This window comes from Dermacentor silvarum, chromosome 3, assembly GCF_013339745.2.
Source record: "Dermacentor silvarum isolate Dsil-2018 chromosome 3, BIME_Dsil_1.4, whole genome shotgun sequence".
Classification (NCBI taxonomy): domain Eukaryota; kingdom Metazoa; phylum Arthropoda; class Arachnida; order Ixodida; family Ixodidae; genus Dermacentor; species Dermacentor silvarum.
The window spans coordinates 174,393,201-174,416,176 of NC_051156.1; the positions used below are offsets into that span (position 1 = coordinate 174,393,201).

The 22,976-nt window shown below is 42.8% G+C and overlaps 1 protein-coding gene across 2 annotated transcripts in view; it reads left to right on the top strand.

Moving 5' to 3' along the window:
- The first annotated feature begins 475 nt into the window (after positions 1-475).
- LOC119446120 (SEC14 domain and spectrin repeat-containing protein 1) overlaps positions 476-22,976 on the top strand; it is a 41,143-nt gene continuing 18,642 nt past the window's right edge. For both annotated transcript variants that reach the window (XM_037710472.2, XM_049663921.1), the window contains exons 1-12: positions 476-750; positions 1,134-1,217; positions 1,631-1,690; positions 3,270-3,378; positions 5,123-5,210; positions 7,288-7,383; positions 10,283-10,396; positions 10,670-10,829; positions 15,158-15,258; positions 16,455-16,577; positions 19,853-19,939; positions 21,161-21,349. In XM_037710472.2, coding sequence (XP_037566400.1) covers positions 1,145-1,217; positions 1,631-1,690; positions 3,270-3,378; positions 5,123-5,210; positions 7,288-7,383; positions 10,283-10,396; positions 10,670-10,829; positions 15,158-15,258; positions 16,455-16,577; positions 19,853-19,939; positions 21,161-21,349 — 1,200 coding nt within the window. In that variant the 5' untranslated portion in view covers positions 476-750; positions 1,134-1,144. The remainder of the gene's footprint in view (positions 751-1,133; positions 1,218-1,630; positions 1,691-3,269; positions 3,379-5,122; positions 5,211-7,287; positions 7,384-10,282; positions 10,397-10,669; positions 10,830-15,157; positions 15,259-16,454; positions 16,578-19,852; positions 19,940-21,160; positions 21,350-22,976) is intronic.

Genomic DNA, 22,976 nt, shown 5'->3' on the forward strand with positions numbered 1-22,976 from the left:
TGAGTTCGCAAGGCGTATCCATTTGGAATGAATCCTCAGGATTGCACCACTTTCGAGATATTAATTTTCAAGGTGTCCGACGAAATGCATCGGTGTTCCAGTTGCTTTTGTGCTTCAATACTTAAAACAGCGTTTTCTGTAAAAACGCCTACAGCTTATGCGCATATTCTGAATTATTTTATGGTATTTCATCCAAGTGCTCTGCGAAATGCATTTATACTCGCCGTATAAACATAAATGTGACTGACTGAAGACGCAGATTGTGTGGGGGAAAAAAACGTAATTTAAGTCTTGGCGGGAATAACGTTTTGCTGCTTACAATATCGAAAACAAAACCGAAACTGCACGCCCATTACTTCTACAGTGGCGCGAGCGGCTTCGACATCAGCATCCTTCGCTTTCGATTTTACCGGTTTTCTTTTCTTTTTCTTTTTTTGTTTGTTTCCTTTTTTCAAGTAACGTCAGCTGGCCGTGGTGCGGTGGCGGCGGCAGTAGCGGCGGTAGCCATGTGACCACGAGGCGTGACGCATTGTGCATGCAATGGGCGCCTCCGCTGGACCGGCGGGGTATCGTCAGCTACTGTCTAGAGCGTGCCCTGTCGTCGCGCTGCTTGCTGCTGCTTGCGTTATTGATATGACCTTGCGGCCAGACAACGGCTACGCCGGGGGGTACTTGTGGAGAACGGATGCGTGACGAGCGCTTGGCTCAACACTTTTCTGCGGTGGCCGACGGGACGGGCGGCAGCAACAGGTGAGCGCCTAGCTGCTGCGCTTGCTAGCTCAATCGTGCACTAATGCAACTGAGGTGCACTAGCCGCTTTCGGCGTTACTCTGTCGACTTAACACCTTGCGAAAGAAACGCCGGCTGTTGTTTTTTGACGATTTAGTACAGTGCGCCCGGCTCCGGGCATTTTGGACCAGATCGCCTATTCGGATAATTCGCTTGACATCCGAAACCAGCGGGGAAAGCGCGTGTGATCGTTTTTGCTTTCCCGGCATTTTAAACGATCCCAGTAACCGACCTCCGGTATATCAGACCCTGCCGCTTTTGAGATGTACAGGTTCTGTGGCAAGTGCGGAGAGAGGGATATTCTTGAGCACGACCTGCATACCGGTTTTATTTTCTCCTTCTAGGTTTCATTAAAATGTCTAAAACTTTGGAGAGAAAGTGCTCCGAGCGGATCTGCAAGAACGGCGAAGTGGACAGGACGAGATCTAGTAAGTCGATTTATTTTTGTCTATCTCTGGTCTCTGATAAGCTTAACTTTCTGTTAAGGGCGCTCGCACTACTTGAGCACGCAGTAACTGGTTTTACGTTTTTCGATATGATTCCTTGATTTAATCTCCTTTTTGTTGCACTTGCTTAAATGGGCCTTGTTGCAGAGATTTTAGTTTCCGTTTAACTTTTCGTTGTCGCTATTTTGTTTGGAGGACTCGCTTATCGCGATGGTTAAGTTTAGGATGATGCATACGTTAGGCTCTTATCAAGATGTAAACATTTATCGTGCCAACATGCTTCAGTATGCGCACCTAACTGCCTTGTTGTTAGTGGTTCATAAATATTGCATTGCTTTGTCAGGGCCTAACTGCCATGTTGTTAGTGGTTCATAAATATCGCATTGCTTTGTCAGGGCTGCCAGAAGCTGCCGACATAGTGGAAGTGCTGAAGAAACGATTAGCCTTCCTTTCAGGTATGTTTGCATACAACTTTTCTGTTTGGGTGTTTTTAACTAAGATAGCCAACATGTACTCACAGAACTTATTGCAAAAATCCTACATGTTCAGTTGTAAGCAATTGTAATGCTTTTGCTCTCTTTTGCCACTATAGTAGTATAGTCTTTAAAACAGCCTTGACAGCTAGATGATATGTGGCTGTGTCTTGCAGACCTAGCGACTGCCTTTAACTCGTGCTGTGTACCTATGCGTATAGTCGAGCAAAACATGTTTGCAATACAGCTGATATCTTGGGACCACAGGGGCTTCTCTGAAGGACTCCGTCTCAGGTTGCTTGAGTGATAAGGACTGCTAAGGGCGAGCTCGTGCATTGCCACTGGAAGCAAAATATGTTTCTTCAGGTCTGCAAAGCCCAGCATTTACTGTGGAGCAAAAGATAGCTTGGCTCACCACTTGATCTTCGGTTAAGGCAGTTGAAACCTTGAGAAAGTTAAAGAAGGGTTTATGAAAGCAGCAACAAAAATTTGTACTAGTGCATTATGGTTTCTTGTTCACTAGAGTTCTAAATATTTTCAGAATCACTTTTCAGTGCATTGCACTCACACTTTTACTTCCTGACAGATTAGGTAAGCTAACTTTGCTAATGGCTGGAAGAAGCTGGGAATCCATACTTCTTGGTTATGAAATAAGGCCATTTCTTACATGTTCAATTAGAACAAATTCATTTTTGTCTTCAACATCTGTAAGGATGCCAACATATGGATAAATTTCGGTTCACAGTTTTGGTGATACTAATAGTAATATTAGTCCATGCTTTTTAATTGTTTTTGAAGGCACATCATTTCATTATTTACTAACAAGAGAACTGCTTGTCGGTGGTCGGTCAGCACCTATAAGCTTTAGACCTGAAAGATGCGTTTATTCAAACTGCTGACATTTACTCAAAAGGTATAAAGGGACACTAAAGAGAAACACTCAATCAGTTGAGACTAAAGCGTCCTTTCGAAACTGTATTTTTATTAATTTTGCGGTGGTAGGTGAATTATTAAAAGAGAAAATCAAGGTCAAAGTTAAATTTCTTGAATTTAGTGCCAAGACCTGAGGGCTGTTTTGTCAAATCACAGATTTCAAATTAATTTTTTATGTTTGAGTCATTGTGGGTCAGTAAATGTTCTTTAAACAGGCTAAGTGTAGTCGTTGACCCCTGTAGGGAATACAATGTAGTCTATTTTTATTGATAAAATGTTAACTAAGCATGAGCAGATGCCTTCAAAGTCCATGACTTCATGAAGAAGCGTGGGAACATTAATGCGGCATTGCCATCCGTCTTCTGTTCTGTTTTTTCTGGTTTTCAAAGCTGCTTCTTATGGCAAGAGTGGCTTTTTTGGTATTGTGGAAAGGTTGATTTACTAATACAGCTGAAATCGTCTTTCTCTTTAGTGTCTCTAGTGGAGGCTGCATGTACTGCTGATAATGCTGTTCTAGATGTGCTAATCTGTAACACATTTTGGTGCTTAACATACTGATTTCACAGAAATCTGCTGTCAGCTTTCCTTCATTATAACTGAGCTTACTTCCCCATTGCTTTCTGCTCAGGAGGGGTTGACAAAAATGGCTGTACATTACTGTGTGTACCTGCACCATGTGATGACTTCATGTTGCAAGACTTCAGGGAAACACTAGTCTACCTTAGAGGACTTATGGAGTAAGTCTCTTGCTTCTGTTTTCTTTTTTTGCGCTTCTGGTGATTACCTCTATTGAGAGAAAGCTCCACAAACCCTGAAAAGGTACCACTGTGTTACGTGTGCCACTAATTGTCGTATTTGCTGAGGGGTCCCATAGTCATTGAAATCACCATGGTGAGTGGTTGAACATTCCCAAAATTTGGCTTACATTCTGGCATTGAAAACAAAAAACATACTGACTAGCTGAACTTTTAATGCTTGTATGGGATTATTAATATTAAATATTTTGTTGTTTCACAACATTACTCATCCAGTGACTTTCATTTGAGACCTGTTGGAATAATTTGACATATCGAGCCCTGTCAAACCCATTGGCCATTTAGTTCTAATTCTAATATGCATTCTAACACAAATTTGCATGACCTCTGTTTTCTACCACAACTTAGAAGGCTTTAACTGTAATTGTGCTAATACTTGAAAGGGTCTGAAGGCACACCATGTGTGCTAATACATTAACGGTTGGCTTAATCCGTATTTCTGTTAGCCTAGTACATTGTAATATGCACAAATACAAATTACTTATAGACTAATAATCTACCTAATCCAAATTCCTGATGATCTGACAAGAAACTAATAAACATTTGTACAGTCGAACCCGGATATGTCGAACTCATGCATTACGAATTATTGTGTATATGAAACAGCTGCGACATCCCCTTAAAAATTTCGGTATAGAATTTTAATTTTATATGTCGAACTTTTTTGTGATCCCCTTCAGATTTGATATGTCCGGGTTCGACTGTGCTAGATAAATATAAACTCTTGTCAGACTAATAAATATCTTAATACCTAAAATACAAAACTATTTAGACTAATACAAATCTGTATTACAACTATCACTAGGGTGGCCACTGAGCCTTGTGGGTTGTTCTTAATTGTAGCTGTTATTGAATATAGGTCTGTGGCCACTTCAAAGCATTGGCATTTATACTTTCGCAAAGAGTTATCTTTGGCAATGTTTGAAGAGGTAGGCACTGATGCTGTTTCATTAAAGGAGCCCTGAACCACTTTTGATCATTGTGGAGACAGGATATTGAATTGAAAATATGCTATTTCAGAAATGCTTTGCCGCAAAATTACTTCAATGCTTTCAGCAGAAGTGGAGTTATTAGCAATCAAACGCGGCCTCCACTATGCTCCCGTTCTTTCTTCAATGCCTTGCACTGCGAAAGCTACGGCGGAGTTGGGCGTGGCCACAACGCTCCGCCTTCTAAATGTCGCAGTGGAGCGCAGTTCAAATTTAATTTTGGATGTTAACGTAGATGCCACGACTTCTGATTTTGGTGTCTATGACGCGCTAAACGTAAGCCAAACGTAGTTGTCCTCAGCAAGCTGCGCACTTAGCCAGTGGACTTGTGGCGGCACCCTGCAGCGGCCGCGGTATCTACGCTACGTAGCCGACCACAGCTACCAATTGAAGCCGCATATGGGAATCCGCTTTATTATGAAATAAACCATCCACAAATGAGTGAGAAACATGGCTTCTGTTGAAAAGTGAGCGTTTTAGAGAAAGGTGACTTTGAGCTCCGCTTGCAGCCTCCACGCACCGCGTACGACAGCAAAACTTGGCTGAGGTGTTCACAGCAGCGTATGCTACCTGCGAAGTATGTTATTTTCACCAAGCCCAAGGGGTGATTCAGGGCCCCTTTAAAGTTGGTGTAGCTCTGTCAGTGTCTTACCTTTGTTTGGTTTATTCTTTATTAGTGAAGATGATGATGGAAAAGTGACTGTGGTGGTGCAAGGAGACAGTGCCTGGGGCAAGAGACTTGAATGTGTCAAGGCAACCATGCAGGTAATGGCTTCTTGCCATCATTGCTTTTCACATCTGTTGATTATAATGCGTCCTCAAACTGCCTGGTATCAGTACACAGCAGTTGTCTGTGATGTGAAACATGCTGTTTAATAATGGTCACGTCGCTGTTCTTTATCTGCATGATTAATAAAAGAATTGGTAAATGAACTTACAAGTAAGACCTCATTTATTGCATGTTGACAGAAATAGTTGAGCATTGCAGTTTTGGTAAATGTAAATGTTACGAAGACAAGGGCTAAATTCCAGCTGAGGTTTTATTATTAGGCACATCTAGTTTATACAATCTGTTGAAATAGCAACTGCAGAAACATTTTTGGTGACAAAGAAGTAACCGAAGATTGAACAAAAAAAATATACAGGAAAAAAATCATGCATCATCCAGGTCACCTTTACCATATGCTGCTCTACTCCAAAAAACCCAATCTTTTGCCCAAAAGTGCTATGGATGACTTGCTGACCCGTGCACCTTGCTTCTGCGCAATTTGTGCTGCTTCTATGATTATGTGGGTGTGGTTGTCCCTGTGTTTATAAACTACAGTTGTCTGTTCAAATCAAGGCATGTAGCCATACATACTATTATTCAGTGTCACAAGCAGTTTTGCAGCCTTGTATCTAGGCCTGTGCTACCTAAATATTTTAAGAGAGCCTTGGTAGGCTCGTGTCATTGATATGTCCATTCAATGGCTCAGTAACCCTTTTTCACTGAACGACCTATTGTCAATTGATGCCGGTAAAGAGATCAGTGCCCGCTGTTCAAAGCCATGCTGGGGACGAGCAACAAGTATGTATGTGCTCCACTGTCTCAGGTACTTTGTACGCATCACAAGCAGCGCGTCTGGTTCAGTGCAAATATTGCCGTGTTAACACAACACCTAGTCTGCCCCCTGGCGCAATACACTGAAAACTGTACCAACGGTGCTGCTACTTTTAAAATCGTGGGAAAATGTTGTGTATTTACGAATGAGGTGGGATAGGTGCAGGCAATGCACAGATAAAAAGCTCTAGAAAAGGTGGCCAACATGTACTGAAAACCATTATTTTTTCCTTTCAGTTTCACTCCGAAGTGAAACAAAAACGGTTCAGTTCTGGTTTGAGCAAGAATGTTTTTCTGGTTTTCGGTTGAGTTCTGGTTCGATACCATGGCCAAAAACAACTTTTCTGTTACCTACGTTGTTGGCATGCTCACACAAGCATGTTACAGCCCTTGTACAGAGAAGACTATACTGCCATTTGCGTCGGCTCGCAGCAAATTGGTTAAGAAAGGCATTCTGCACACTTGCTTCTTGAGCACCCTTGACAGATCTTGTCATCGCGCTATGGGCATTAGCTTTCAAGCCCAAGTGGATTGCCTTGGGACACAGGTTACCATGGACTGCTGTTGGGGTCTGCTGCTGAGGCAGTCTACAGAGAAGAAAAAAGTCCAAAGCGCTGAAAGAATAGAAAGGACAGGCAGAGACACAGAAAGGTGCAACAAGGTCGCATGAACTGTTTCATCACTTGAAAAAGATGGAGATGCTTGAGGTGGTCTGGGGGGTGGTTTTCTTTCTACCCCTCGTAAACTGTCGCAGCTATCGAAAATAACCTGTTCGGGCAAAAACCAAAGGGCCAATGCAAGGTCAAGCATAGCACTAAGTATGTTAATTGCATATGTGAAGTCATCCACACGATCTCACTCTCTTGCAGTGCTTGTTATGTAGGGCAAATGGGCAGATGCCTCAGTGAGTGTTTTGTGCGAGCATGCCAACAATGCATTTGAAATGAAGGGCAATTAGAAGCTAACCAAGGTCAGACTACTCATTGATGTCGACTATATTTGGCAGCAAAAGTATTCCGGATAAACAGTTCAAAGTCAACTAGGAGAGGCTGCCTATGTGTATGTCGTTAGTTTTTGTGATAACAATAGTTCTGGAGGTCCCTGGTTAACGATTTTGCCTGTGAACGCCTTATTCCGGTCAGATGAACAAGCTTGGTTGACAAAATTATCATGATTTATCACTACACCTATGTGGCAGGGCTTCCTCATTTTCGTTTCCTTTGTTGTTGTTTTTTTCTGCAGGAAGTGCTGGGGTCAAGGCTGAACGCCATCCTAGTCCACCATCCACACAAGACCTGGGATGCCCGGTCGTCCTTTAGGGAAAAGCACTCCTCATTGGTAGGGAGGCTACTACGTTTTTCTTTTTCATACACATGCGTCGAGCATGTTCTTTAACAATCATCATGATGTATCTCCTAATCCTTTAAAGCAGTTCTCACAGAATTCTCTTGCCGAATGACCCACCCAAGATATGTGGCATTTACATATGTCCTTTCCCCGGTCTGTTGATTTTTCACATAGCCACAAGCTTTTCGACTTCAGTGCACAAACAAAGTTGAAGGGATTTGATGCTTGATTTTACTTGCACGTTTATGGAAAGAAAGGATTGAGTATATCGGAATTCTTCATCAAAAAGTGCTCTATGCCTTTTGTTATACTCTTATGTTACTGCACAGGCACTAAGCAAAATATCCTTGTGGAACAATTGGGTAGGCAGGTCACGTGCATTCATTAATTTTTCAAACGTAAACATTCAAAAATGTCTTGCCTTTTCCGTGCTCTCTTCCTTAAATTAATAGGCACGCTCCAGATGAATATTTCTTTTGACAACGCCAATTGGAAGTAAAACTGGTTTAAGCTGGACCAGTTCACCCTTTGCAATTATGTGCAATTACCCAAGTTGTGGTAATTCCAGTCTGGAACCATTTTGAGCATTTAGACACCACACAGAAAAAGTGCTCAGGTAAACTAACCCAAGTAAAGTGATTTATTTCAGAAAAGTTGCTTATTCCCGAGTTACTCAACAGTACTTGAGCACTGTGTGGTAGCACTCGAAGCACTCTTCTGGCTGGAGGCCAGCATTTGCAATGCAGGTCCATAGGTTCCTCGTAGTCACTGTCTTCTTCAGTGCTTTCACATAAGGATGTTTTTTGACTCAGGGTGAAATATATACATCCACAGCACTAATATCATCTTCTGATTCACTGAACTTATGTAAGTTACGTTCAGAAAATGCCTTTATTCTGTCAGTGCTTCACGCCACAGATCGCATGAAAATTCCTTCAAGCATTAAGAAAGGAAAAAGTGGTGCTGCCTTCGTCTGGAAACATTGTGAAGTGCACTTGTTACTCGAAAAAAATTGTTGCTAGCAAACCATATAACTGGTGAGCGTGAGCATGCCTGCGTGTCAGGTGGTGCACTGTGTCTGACCAGAGTGAATATTTTCACGTGCTGGGTAGGGCCCGACACATGACCGCAAAGGTGTATGTTATACAGGGGGATCATTTTTAAGTTTTATGGAATTAAAAAAAAAATAGCCTGTTGCAGTTTGCATAATTCTACTCCTTGAGCTGGATTATTCAAAGAGGCGGACATTACTTGCACGAGAAATTGAAACACATAGTCAACTAATTAACAAAAATGCACTAATTATCTTTTGAATTAATTGCTTTACGCTACAAATTGCAATTTATGGATTGTAGCCGGTGGGTTTGCAACTTTTATCCACTTGGAATGAATTTCTATAATGACGGTAGTTTGGAGATATTCACCATCCAACTTGCCCTAAAAATGCCCTGTTCCACTTACTTTTCTAACAGAACACTTTTACGCATTGAAGCACAATAGTAACTAGAACGCCCATGTATTTCATTCCACACCTTGGGAAGTAATATCTCGAAGTTGGTGTCATCTTGGAAATTCATTTCAAGTTGATACGTCTTGCAAGCTCAGCAGCCACAATTTGTAAATTACAATATGTGTCATAAAGTAATCAAGAAGTGTACTAGTAAATTTTTTTTAATTAGTTGAATATGTGTTTCGATTTCTCGTGCTAGAAATGTCCGCCTCTTTGAATAATCCAACTCAAGGACAAGAATTACGCTATCTGCCCCAGGCTATCTTTAAAAATTCCATAAAACTTTAAAATGATCACCCTGTAGGTCATCTGATTCAAGCTTGAAGCCAACTGGACCCAGTTAACATCATCATTGGAGATAGTGTACCCCTAGCTGGAGCCAAAACAATTTATGTAATACCAGTCGGGCAGGGCTAATATTCTACTAGACCCATTACCCACCAGTATCATATACACTTAATTATTTTGGGACTTGTTCATTTCCAGCTGACCAGAACTATGTTATTGAGACCAGCATGCCGTTATATATATATTTAAAAAAAAAGAGCTTATTTGCTTCCAGGTGATATCCATTTTGTATGTCCGGGGCGACCAATGTTGTCCTGATATAGCCCACAATGTGATCGTAAACATAACTTACTCTATTGAAAGTTGCTTGTTGTTAAAAAGTTTAACACGTGTTTTGTTCCACGGCACACTGCACCACCACTACTTGTAGATTCAAAAGCAAGTAACTTACCATAAGAAATCAATATAGTAGTAAGGTTTCATATGCGCTTAAGCTGTTACTTAGTTTAGGTATCAGATAAACTTTACGCACCACTGTGGCGAACACTTACTGAAAAATTTGTGCTGACCAGTATTCTCATAGTTTGCACCAATAAGTGCTGTCATGGCGTCTTCAATATCGTGTTTGCCAGGGACAGTATCTCTGGGCGATCACTTTCAGGGACAGTTTCATGAGTTTTCATCATGGCACTAGCATCTGTGTCTGCAGGCAGCAGTGTTTCTGCCACATTGCCAAGCACGCTGTGTTACCACAGTGCCAGGAACTTGCCCACTTGTAATTTTGTAAACAGTGACTCGTCCAGCATTAGTCACCCAAAATCTCGTAAAGGTGTCCTTGAAAGTCATCACCCGAGAATATTGCCCCATAGTGGGGCTGTGTGTTACACTGGAGGAAACTGCAAATAGTAGTAGCCTACGGGTCTTGGAAACTTTCTTATCCCTCTGTATGCATCTTTATGCATCAGTATCAGTGTATAATTCTGCCCCAGACGCTCTGGCTCAAGCACAGTGTAACTCGGAGTTGTTTCTTGAACTTCACACTAGTGCCTCCTATTTAGTTTCTGCCACACTTCGGCACTTCTCTCATTTCAGCTGAAGAACGTGACACAGCCCAAGCTGTTCAAACTAGTCAGTCCCCTGCAATTGACACCTGAATTCGGTGGTACGTTGCAGTACGACCATCTTGACTGGTTGAGCAGGCAGTTGGTGAGTGATAATTTTCGTGTTCGCTTGTTGTCTCCTCTTGTTTGTAAGTCTTGTCATAATCTTTGTCTTGTCATAATCTGTCGTTAACTTCATCTTGTCATAATCATCATCATAATCATGCTACAATCTGTCGCAATCTTCATCGTAATCCTGTGCCGTTCCTCAGCAGCAATGAACCTAACTCAGTAAGCCTAACTCATTATGCTATCCGAGGCACAGTTTGCATACTGACTGAATAATCTAGTCAACAGTGCTCCGGATGACTGTGTGCAGGCTGTGGAGAAGTACGTGAAGGAGGTGCAGCTTCTGGTGAAGCACACGGATGGTGCACTGAGTGCCTGTCGCAGTCAACAGGGGTCTGCCAGGTCTCCTCGTATCCCCCTCGAAATTGGCCCCACCATGGTGGAGGTGATTGCCCGAACAATCCAAAGTGGTACGGATGTATTAATGCATGTGGACTTCGATTTGTGATTTGTAATTCTGCAGTAACTTGCACCCAAGCTTACTTCTGTTTGCCATGTTTCCTGTGTGTCTTAAGCATGGCTTAGAAAAGAAGTACCGTATTTACTCGAATCTAGGCCGACTCCGATTCTAAGCCGACCCCCCAAAAGTTCGAAGTCAGAAAAAAAAAAAAACTTACCTCGAATGTAGGCCGAACGAAAAAGCGAGGGCAGCATTCGCAAAATGGAACAGCATTTATTAAATATGAACATGCCGAGCTCATTCTATGTCACCATCGCTGCTAGCCTCGTCGCTATCTTCCTTACTACTGACATCTTCAAACAGTGCGCTATATTCAGTACCATCCAGCGCATTAGAGACGCTGCATTTTTGGAAGGAGCGCACGTTGCGGCGCACGCAGGAACCATCTCCCGTGGCCCTCTCCAACGACAGACCGATGCCGAAATTCCGCCCGGCTTGAACGTTTGACGATGCCTCTACGGCTAGCACAACTACTGTATTTACTCGATTCTCACGCTTCCTCGATTGTAACGCGCACCCGTTTTCCGTGAGGAAAAAGTCCTTTACCAGTACCGCGCACCTCATGCTTTCAAACTGAAATGCAACTTTCTGTCATTTGGAAAAATAATTTCCTCCCGATGCACTGATGTTGCGATGAATAAAAAAAAAGTCGCAGTTTCGCCCGAAAGGCGATGCATCGAATGCGGTAGCAAATTAGTAGACCGCTATTAACAAGCACGGTGTCACGCGCGCTCAAGCAAACATGAGCACATCTCGCTCGTTGACCGCGGAAACGAACTGTCAAAACGCTGGAGACGAAGCGCGCCTTCGTGCTAGCATGCCTCTCGCTTCAACGCGGCGAAAACACGGCGCGCGGTGGACTTTACCCGTCGCAGATTGCTTTCAAGATAGGGCCAAGGCGACCGTAACGCCGGAGCGGATCATCACAGATTACGTCCTGCTTCGGTCCACTGAAACCGTTCCGCATTGCTTTGCTGGCGAAAATCCTCTCCTTCTGTTTGCGCCAGTCCCGCTCGCAAGTTTCGGATTCTCCGAACGCCCGTGATGCGGCCCGATTTCCGTCCGTCTCCGCACAGATAATCACTTTCCTTTTAAATGCGGCATCATGATGAACTCGGTACTTCATGCTGATAGATAGAGCAGACGCTGTAGAACGTGAAGACAGACGGTAGACTATTGCCTAAGCACGTGTACTGCAGCACACGGAGGAAGCTTCCGCATGCTACGGTAGCTAGGCTCGACGCGCGTGCGAGGCGGCCATTCTGAAATGCCGACGCAGATTTAGGGTCGTGTTGAACATGCGCGTTAGATTCGAGTAAATACAGTATTCGTTTAGAAAGCGGCACTATAGTGGCATCGCCCATTTGGTGTCATTACGATAACGCCATACCGCGCACCGAGGCTGCACCATACCGATACTACCGATACGACGCAGGTCAAAATGGCGACGTCGCTCGTGTACTTCAGTTGGCTACTGGCGCGGCTAGTAGCGGCTGCGATACTGACTTTCTAGATGGCGCTAACTATGCACCATATTTATCAGTTTCAGTTAAAAACTAGCGCGTTTTTTAAAATCCTCGAATCTAAGCCGACCCTGGAGTTTCGTATGTGATTATTTGAAAAAAACTATCGGCCTAGATTCGAATAAATACGGTAATGGACTGTCTTAAGGGAAACCATGTAAAAAAAAAGTCTTTTGTGTTTTTTTATTCACGATTCAATGCTCATTATTCCATTTCTTTGTATAAAGAGGATGAAAGCCATATTTTCCCCTATAAAACAGTGATAAATTTATCTGACATAGTCATGATAACTTCAGAAGTAATAAATTTATTTGTTCTTGAGTACTTGAAACACCCTTTTGAATCTCAATATTATTGCCTTGTAACAAAATTTTGCCTCCATAATTCTCGGTGTGCATAGTGCATAACTACTATACATTTAGTTTGCTAGATATCCTGAAAGGGTACCTGAAATGCAAATAAACAAAATTGTCTCTTCTTACCTTCTACTGGCAAATTCTTGCTTCTTTACAGTAAACAAGGAGAAAAATAAATAACTGCACTGTAATCGATGTGAACAGCTAACACATACAGAACTGTGCTCCTAGAAACCCTTATTTTGCTGTCGGAAGCCGCACGAAAAGTGAATAATAGCTAAATATAAGTGAGTGACAGTTAAGATGATTTTGATGTGGAGACTTTCTCATGACATCTTGCTCGTGTTAAATTATGGGGTTTTACATGCCAAAACCACAATCTGATTATGAGGCACGCCGTAGTGGGGGACTTCGGAATAATTCGGACCACCTAGGGTTCTTTAACTTAACCTAAATCTAAGTACACGGGTGTTTTCGCATTTTGCCCCCATCGAAATGTGGCCGCTGTGGCCAGGATTCGATCCTGCGACCTCGTGCTTAGCAGCCCAACACCATAGCCACTAAGCAACCACGGCGGGTATCTTGCTCGTGTTCACACACTTTCTAGGCGTCACTGACATTTTTTGCACCAGGATATTTATTTTTAGCCGATGCTCTTTCCATATGGCAGCATTCCCAACTACAGTTGAACCCACTTATAACAATATTCAAGTGCCACGAAAATTTCATTGTTATAGCCTATTATTGTTATAACCGGGTTGCACGAAAAAAAAAATTGGGGAATGGCTGAGCTGTTGTAAGAAAACTACAGTGGCGGGGAGGCCAGTGCCCCCCACCACCTTCCTCCATCCAGCTGCTCGTTTAACTGTTTAACTCGGCTTCCTGCGTGCTCTGATCGTGTGTAACAAGTCGCGGCTGTCGGCGTTCAAGAATGGCACTGCTATAGTAAAACCTCGTTAATTCGGATTTCACGGGACCGAAAGAATGTCCGACCTAACCGAATGTCGAATTATTGAGGGTATCAAGAAAACAATAAACAAATGCTTTCTACGTCAACACTCTTTTATTTACTAAATGAATCGGCAGAATCCTGTTTCTATTTTGCACAAAAGCAGTGCCGCAGTTGCAATTCTCGTCATCTCCTGACTGATTGGCGCTCGCAGCGGCGAAGGCATCGCGACTTCTGTCACAGTGCGGCCAGTGCGCGTTTTCATCTGAGACATGCTTTTCACTACTGCGCACACATCTCGATTATTTCTTCACCCGTGTCGCCAGGTCACCGCCCACTGCGATGTAGACGGTGCTCTTCATCCTCAACTGCTTTGCACTGAGTAAAAATGAAACTATTGTTTGCCGCAACTGCGGACGAAACCGCGGTCGCTATCGACGCGATCATGGATGGCGACTACTCTGTTATGTAGGCACGCGGCCGACGTGCGCATCGAGTCAAGTCAAAACGAAATTACTGTTTGGCATAACCGTTGCGGACGAAATCGACACAGTCATGGATGGCGACTGTGCAGTCATGAACACACGCGGCCAACGCGGTGCTATGCGCGGTGGTAAACGCAAGAATAAAGCCTTTAAAGGCACAAATAGGCACGAAGCATTCCGACATTACTGTCATTCCAGATAGATTTTTGCTTATGGCTATGGCGATGCGAACTACGTCCCTTCATTTTGGTGGACGCTAACATTGTTTTGGCTCTATTGCTACACTATGCTATTGCTTTGCACATTTGCGGGGCTCCGCCAGCCCACCCATGCCCAGTGCTATCAGCGCAGTTGGCGCGGTCCATTCGTGTTTCGAATGGTGGCGCGGCATAGAGCTATGGGCACAGCCCATTCGTGTTCAGAGGGGTGGAAGGGCAACGGGACAAAGGCGCCTGAGGCTGGCGATGCGGAGAAGGATGAAAGAAGTGCGCGGTGGCGTGCAACACCTCAAATTTCTTTTTTCTTTTCAAGGAGTTCGCATTCTGTTCCCTTTCGGCATGGACACCCAGTAGCCAGACTTCATCGTTATAACCGATAATGCGGCATGGGGGCATTGTAGTAAGCGGGTTATTTCACCATGGAAAACATATAGAAGTTGATGGTGCAGCAGCTTCTCATTCTTATAACCGATATATTGTTAAAAGCGGTATCGTTACAAGTGGGTTCAATTGTATACTACTAGAACAGATTTGGTACTGTACTTTCATCAGTCAATTTTCGATGTTATTAACCTGTTTTCCTCTTATACTCAGTACTACACTGAACGCTGTTTGCTAAAATCTTTGATAAATTTTCAGGTAAATATTTTCTTTTTCTTTTTTTCACAACTAGTATTGGATGTAGCAGACACATTGTCACTTCCATTTCTAGTGTGTTATAGTCAAGTTTAACTTACAATCTTGCAGGCCAAAGGTTGCTGGACAGCCTTCAGGTGGATGTGGAGTTTGGCTTCAAGTCTCACTGTGGCCGGAGAATGGCCAAAGAAAGGGCCAGTGCTTATCACAAGGTAAAGAACAGAGAAACAGACTTTTCTTTATTCTGGCTTAATAGAAGGCCTTTTGCGAAATGATAGTTTGGCCTAATTTCTTCGTGTTCACATTTAAATTCGAATATTGTAGCTTAATTTGACTTAAATCTTGACTTAAAGCTTTATTCGAGCTTTGACTTGAGGGCACTGACTTAAGGGTAACGAAATCTTGAACTGTGTAAATAAGCTAGCTTCAGATAGTTAGGGGTAAAGCAGCATCCATGCAAAATTTGACATTTGAAGTACAAGTGGATGTGTCATAAATAGCTAGCAGAAATACAGTGGAACCTCGTTGATATGATTCTGTGTAATACGTTTTTCGGGATGATACATTTGTTTTTCTTTTCCTGATAATACTATTTGGCTGGATAATACGTTGGATGATACAATTTTCGGATAATGCGCTTTATTTTCCAGTTCCTGTGACGATCGTATCAACGAGATTCCACTGTAGACGTTTCTGATACCGAAGCTGAAGTGAATGCCGCCGTTACTGCTCACATGACCCAGATCGTTGACATATGTGTGTGTGTCTGTGTGTGTATGTGTGTGTGTGTGCGTGTGTGTGAGACATGAAGTTTGTAGTAAACATTGTTTTGGGGGGAGTGAGTGCTCATCCCACCATCTATGTTGTCCCCATCCTTTTTGCTACCTATATTCATCGTTAATGGAATGCAACTTGTCCTTCTTTCTTTACTGCACCTTGGCATTGCATCGTTAGCAAAATAGTGCTCTCAGAGTGCAGTGGAATCTTGTTGCTAAGGGCTGTGCAATGAGAAGTAGAATGAAAAAGAAATATTAGGCTAAAACGTTAACAGATAGTAACAAAGTATTATGGATTAGAGAGCAAATGTGTGTAAACATTATTCTACTTGAGATTAGGCTTAGGAGGCATAGCTAGGCAGGTTATGTAATGGAAGCAATAAACAGTGCTTACAAAAATAAGACTGGGTGCCAAGGAAAGGAAAATAGCTGAGTGCTGCACAGGATTAACGAATTTGCAGGCATGAGGGGTGGGACTTGGTGGTTGTTACAGGGCAAGCATAATCGGCAATCTTCAGGAGAGCCCTCTTACGCTGCAGTGGACTTGGGCTGATAATGATGGTGACTGGGCACTATCTGTTCTCATGCTACTTTTGCATGAGCCCACAATCTTCTAATGTTTTCATGTCTAGGTGAAAACTGCCCTGGACACTGTACTGGAGCTGCAACAGTCCTTCCAGGAAGAATGGACCAAGGAGTTAGAGGTGCTGAGGAGTAGTCAACTTCTGGAGGGATTCTTTGCAGAAGTAGACACAGTTGAGTGCCCCTTTCTGCATTAACTAAAATTCTGAAGAGTCATCAGTGTTTTTAGCTGCAGATTTATTGTCATTATGTGTATTGGTCATTATTGTTCGTTTTGTGTATTTCCTCAATTTGTGCCCCCTGTGAAAATGAAAAGTCAGTGTCAAAAGAATAGCTACAGCATTTGCCCATGTATAAGCCATACTCGCGTTAATTACAGTTGTCGACTGATTTTTCAGACCTGCTCAATTATTTGGACTTCTCTGAGGTGCCAACACATTCTCAACATAGAACCAATGTATAATGGCAACAGAAATTTCCAATGCCACAGTGTGTCTCACTTGATTTTTCAAACATATCCACGCGCAGCATCTCCACGCACATGAGCGCTGTGAGGAAGCTGCCATGGCTGGTGCCTACTGCTCGCGCATGCCTCGCTCATTTTTCTTGCTCACATAGGATCTAGCGGCCGGAAAACGTATCATATATTTGGTGGATGTATTCAAGGTTGTTGCCAAAAAAAATTGTGTTTCCCAGTAACGTATTAATCTGCAAAAAAGAAGGATAAGTGCATTGGGTCATTTTTTGCGTTCTCGATCACAAACGTTGGTGCAGGGAAATAGTACAAAATGTGATCATATCAACGAGGTGGTTCTACTGTATATAATTGGCGTTGCTGTGTAAGTTACACCACCAGAAAATACGGCATTGCTCCGTAAGTTGCACACCAGGAAATACGGTAATTGATAAATTTTCGTAGAAGGAGTTTTTTACATAATAATCTTGCTTATCGGTGAAAGATATTTTGCAATAATGTTTAGGAAAGTAAGACAATTGGGGAGCTATGGGCACATAATTCACTGCAAGATTTCTTATTCAAGTGGTTTGATGTTTACCCGCCATGCAAACTGTGGACAGCATTTTAGAGTTCTTGAGAATTTGGCTTTGAACATTTTCATAACCCGTCGCACTGCGAACACTGAAGCGTTTAGACCTCTACATTTTATTTAAGCATTAGCACTGGCGAAAGAGAAAAAAAAACAAAAGAATTCTGGGATTTTACAACCTGGAGCCACAATCTAATTGAGGTGTGCTGTAGTGGGGGCACTCCTGATTAATTTTGACCACCTGGAGTTCTTTAACATGCACTTAAATCTAAGTACATGATCATCATTGCATTTCGCCCCCATTGAAATGTGGCCACTGCACATGACATTGTACCCAGGAACTCGAGCTCAGCTGCGCAATGCCAGACACTGGGTTACCGTGGCGGGTCTGGGGAAAGGGAGACATTTGTGGAAGCGAAAAGAATGCAGTTTTGGAGCATTGCATTTTATACTCAAATTTGCATTTATCACCCTTACAATGAAATTTTCAATAGACAAGGCATTGTTTACATGTCGGGCGCGCCCTTGTGCAATCTTTCCCCCTTGGAGTGCTTTTATCTGCACCCTCTGATGAAGGACCAACAAAGTTGCAATTAAACAAGGAAGCTGCAGATGTCGTGCATTTATATTGTTATCGGCCAATGCCTTGGGTTTCTACAAACAAGAGGCAGCGTGAAAGGTGGACATTATCGCTGTAAGAGCCGCCCTATCTGCTCTTAGTGGCGGTTGCCATAGGATACAGCCACTTAACCTACATAGCGAGCTGTGCTCCTTTTTATAATGCTCCATAGAATATATGTACTCACGGTTGGTTCCGTGTGATCGTTAAAACCTTTGAAAAGCTATGAAAATCGCAATGCCACTTTTAAGGCCTCGAAAACATTAAATTTCATGAAGTGATTAAAAATTTTTCTTTTATTTTTTGGCTAGGCTTAAAATATCTTTGGCCAGCTGTCTTCAAATTGGTTTGATACAAAAGTCAGGCCAGTCCAATCCACTTACCACATTTGTGGTGGTTGGTGGTGGTTTGCCATCTACACCTTTTTATGTACCACATTTTCTGGATTATGAGTCACACCTTTGTATAGGTCGCACCCCCCACTATTCGCGAGTTTTGAAATGAAAATTGGTATATAAGATGCACTTATTTCAACTCAGTAGGCATAATGAAATGATGCATGCTTGTACACAAATCGCAGAATTCTGTACTTGCTCATTTCAGTGCACTACATTTCTGTAAACAAAACATATATGAGCTGCAAATTATAGCAGAAATTACCTTTAACCAACGCTCCCTAGACGCAGACAACCAACATTTATTCCACTTCACTCAAAACCATCGAAGATCAAAGGGTGCACTGTCAAAAACTTTAGCCACTTTGGCTGCCGGCATCATTAGGTCATTGTCGTACGCCTCTGAATATCCTTTATGCGCTGTTGCAGGCACGTCGCTGGCATTGCGTCTGTGGCTTGGTGCGTTCGGGATGAGCACTGTGAACAATCACAACAGGCCTGAACTAGTACTAGCCTGAACACACGCATTTAAAAACGAAATGGCAATCGGAATCCAAAGTTTAGACTTCTCGTGAGGGCAACTGATGATGATAACTAAGCGGTGCTTTTTGTAACACGTATATCTCAGGCATCACAAGTTAACAATAAAAAAATTGTGGCGCCCTTTACTGCATCAGTTTCCTGTGTTTTACCTTTTCTTTTAACAAAACTATAACAGCAAACTATTGCATGACCTCCAATCAATTCTTTCAAGATGGTTTTTTGTAGTCCTAACAAAAAACTCACTCACTTTTGCTTGTACTTTTACTTGTGCCAGCACGCATAGTTTTAAGCACATAGAAGTCATACTGATGTATAAGACACACCAGCAAAAATATTGGCAAAAAACTGGAACTTATACTCCGAAAAATGTGGCACTAGTACTTTTGCTCACTTGCGAGGAGTTAAACAAGCTTGTCTGTTGTTACACTAGGCTTTAGTTAGTGAAGCCTAAGTTACACTAAGTGTTTCATTTCCTTATCCATGTTCTTCTTTCATACAAAGCCCGTGAGCAAGAAGAAAGGGAATTGAGGGGCTTGATTTTTTGTTAGTCACAACTACATAACGCAAACAGACAGTGAAGCCAAGGAAGGCATAGGGGAAACTAAATTCATTTTTAATGAAACAGCAATACTAAGGAAAAGGGAAATGAAATTTGACGAAGCCACTTGCGTGGCCATGGCAAAAAATGAGGGCCATCCTTTTAGCCACAGGCATTACACAGTGCGCGACGCTCATGTGTTCTAAAGCCACAGCTCACGTAGATTGTGTAATAATCGTACATGTTGTGTTTGTGTTTTGGGTGTCATGAGTCTTTATTTTCCTCCCATTTCTGCTCACTGCTGCAGCTCATTGACTGGACGACAAATGAACAAAACAATCTGAGGCATTCGCAGAACTATTTTGACCTAGAGCGAGCCAATGCTTCAGCAATGGTGAGTGCATGTTGCTTTGACAGCACTTGGTTGAATGTGTACATGCGTTCTATGCTCAGTCATTATAGTGCTGTTTATTTGATTGACCACTAGCAAATGTGGAAAGCAACTCTAGTGACATTTTCAATCATGTCAAGGAAGTAGTTGCTTTATGTTTCCGCGTCTTCTGTCAAGCATAAAATAGTTCAGCTTGTATATAAGTATGCTGAAAAAAATTACTAGCCCCTCACCTGTCGAGGAAAGGGGGGTAAGTGAAGCTTGTCGTGTGTTTCTTCGGTGTTCCTCCGAACGAATTGCACTGGTGAGTACCACGTTGTGCTCAAACTACAACTGGTCACGCGCACTGCAGCTGGCTCCGAAGTTCCAGTAAAAAAACTCGCGTTGAAATCTGGCCGTCGCACCGGGGAAGTTGGCGCTAGCGTTGCCGAGTCATGCAGCATTGATGTCGGGTTCCTGGAGGGCAAAGCGACGCTGATGTTTGGCCTTAACATCGCGCTCCCGCAACTGAGGCTCGGCGGCAAGACGACGAACCCTTTCCCGAGTATCGTGGTGTGTTCGTGGTGTGTCAGGAACTCACAAAATCAAAGCTCAGTGGCCAGCATTCACATGCCGTCGTTCTGCAGCAGTCATTCTGAGTGTCCTTCTTTCAAAGGATGTCAATGAAGAAAGTGTTGTCCTGTTACCATTGTCTTCTTGTTGTCAATGCACTGTCACCATGACACCGTTGTCATGCAGTTGTCGTCATCCTCATGTTGTCAGCATTGTCATCATGTTGCTGCTCTTGGCATTGTTTACGTTGCATTCAGTTGGGGGAGCTTCCACAAGGTTGCAGGAGTTATTCACAAGTTTCCAGAAGTTATTTACAAGGTTGGGGCCATTGATGGGATGGAGGGAGTAACTGCTGTTACAGTAAAAATTGAGAGCCAGAGCATTTGCTCGAAGGTGCTGGGTTTCTTGTTCTTTTCTAACGATCACGGGGATTGGGAACTGCACAGAACAAGACATGACCTAAGTGTTGTCTGTTCATGCCCCGTTTTTCTGCACAGTTCCTGAATAATCACAGAACTTTGTACTAGGAAACTCAAATCTTTACATTTATGCTATCACAAAGAAGCATTCAATTAATCAGGCTTATTTAGTGTGGCCCTAACAAGCCCTCTGAGGGTCCTCTTCACATTACCCGCCGTCTCCTCATAAAATTTTTTCTTTTAATTGTAACAGGAGATCTTTGCCCGCTACTCTAAGCTACGACAATGGTCAGCCAGCCTGTGCAAGGACCTGCCGTCAGAAGCAGACAGCATATGTGCTGCCATGAATCGACTTGACTTGGCCTGCGAGGGCCTGACTTCTCAGTTCAGGGGACGCAGCAGAGAGGGACTCTCTCCAACGCTGGATCATGAACTGCAGCAGGTAGTACCTGATATGCTGATTGATTTGTGTATCTTTAAAGCTCCAACATGGCTACTGAAGCAGAAACACTGTGTTGAGAGGCTTAATATTGAATTTGACCAGCTAGAGGTTCTTAAGAGAGACACTGGAGGAAAACACCTTGCAAAACCAAAATGGTAGTTATACTTTTTTTTAAGAACTGCCTTGGAATTTATTCTGTGGGAAAATATGGCTTATTCGTCAGTGAAATGAAAGGCCAAACTTTTGTGTCTGACATTGCAATAGAAAAAAAGCACGGTGCTAATAGTGTCATTGTAATACCAGGGAAATCTCCACACTACAGTAGAACCTCGTGGATACGAACCCGTTTTTGTATGATTTCCTGGTGCCGATGTTCGTGATCATGAACACAAAAATTGACCCAATACAGTTATGGTTATTTATTTACCGGTTCCTGTCGAACCGATTTACGACGATACTGGTTTTAACAATACAGTAGACCCCCTTGCACTTTCGAGAGCTTCAGTCGAAGTACACCTGCCCAGAGTTTTACTCAAAGTCACAAGATGGCTACGAAAACAGAAAAATCATGTAATAAACGACCTCTATTCACTGCTGTGCAATGCCTATGCTTCTAACCAACAAGTTGTAATATGTTGAGTGCCTGGACACAGGGTGTATAGAGGGTAACAAGCTTGCAGATAAAATGGCAACTTCCCTAGCAACAAAACCTAGCAATTCGTTCATACCCGTTCCTGCCACAGATTTGAATACATTCTTACGCAAGAAACTCAGACTATTGGCAACACTTATGAGATCAACAAACATTGAACAAGCTCCATGTAATTAAGCCACTTTTAGGAAACTGGCCATCATTAACAAAGTCACGACGAGCTAAAGTTCTCTTTTGCTGCCTCAGAATAGGGCATACATATGGTACGCACACATACCTTTTAACTGGCGCTGAACCTCCCCTGTGTGGCAGATGTGGTGAAAGGCTGACCGACTCCACATCTTGCTGGAGTTCCAGGAAGCAGAAAGCACTTTCCTTTAGCATACAAGCAACATATCCCCTTACATCCGGCACTGTTTCTTGTCCCAGCCAGAACCTCTGTTTGAAACCAAGGCAGTGTTTAACTTTTTAAATGATGTTGTGCTGCATGTTATTAGTCCAAGAGATTTGTAGCCCTCCCTCTATCTAGAGGGTATTGCTGCGAGTGTACTGTTTTTGTAGAGCATGTCCCTCCAGGCCCTTCTGCCCAAACGTCTTTGTGAGCCGGTAGTGCTAATGGAAGCCACACATCTTTTCGTGTTATTTCTTTCAAGAGTATATTTTATGGTCATCGCTCTAATCACTCGTTATTGACATTATTTTATTACAATAGAACCCCGCTGATACGTTTTTCATGGCACCGTAAAAAAAAGGAAACGTAAGAACCGGGAAACGCAAGAGCCGAGAAACAAGAAAAATTGAGAAATGGGAGTAGTGGTGAACTGCACACAATTTTATTTGAATTCTTACGTTTGAAAAAAGTTGTCGCAGTTTCACCTGAAAGGCGAAGCATCAATTGCGATAGCAAACTTGTAGAGAGCTATACGGAGTAATGATATTAGCTTTATCAGCTGTATAAACTTGGACATGCAGCAG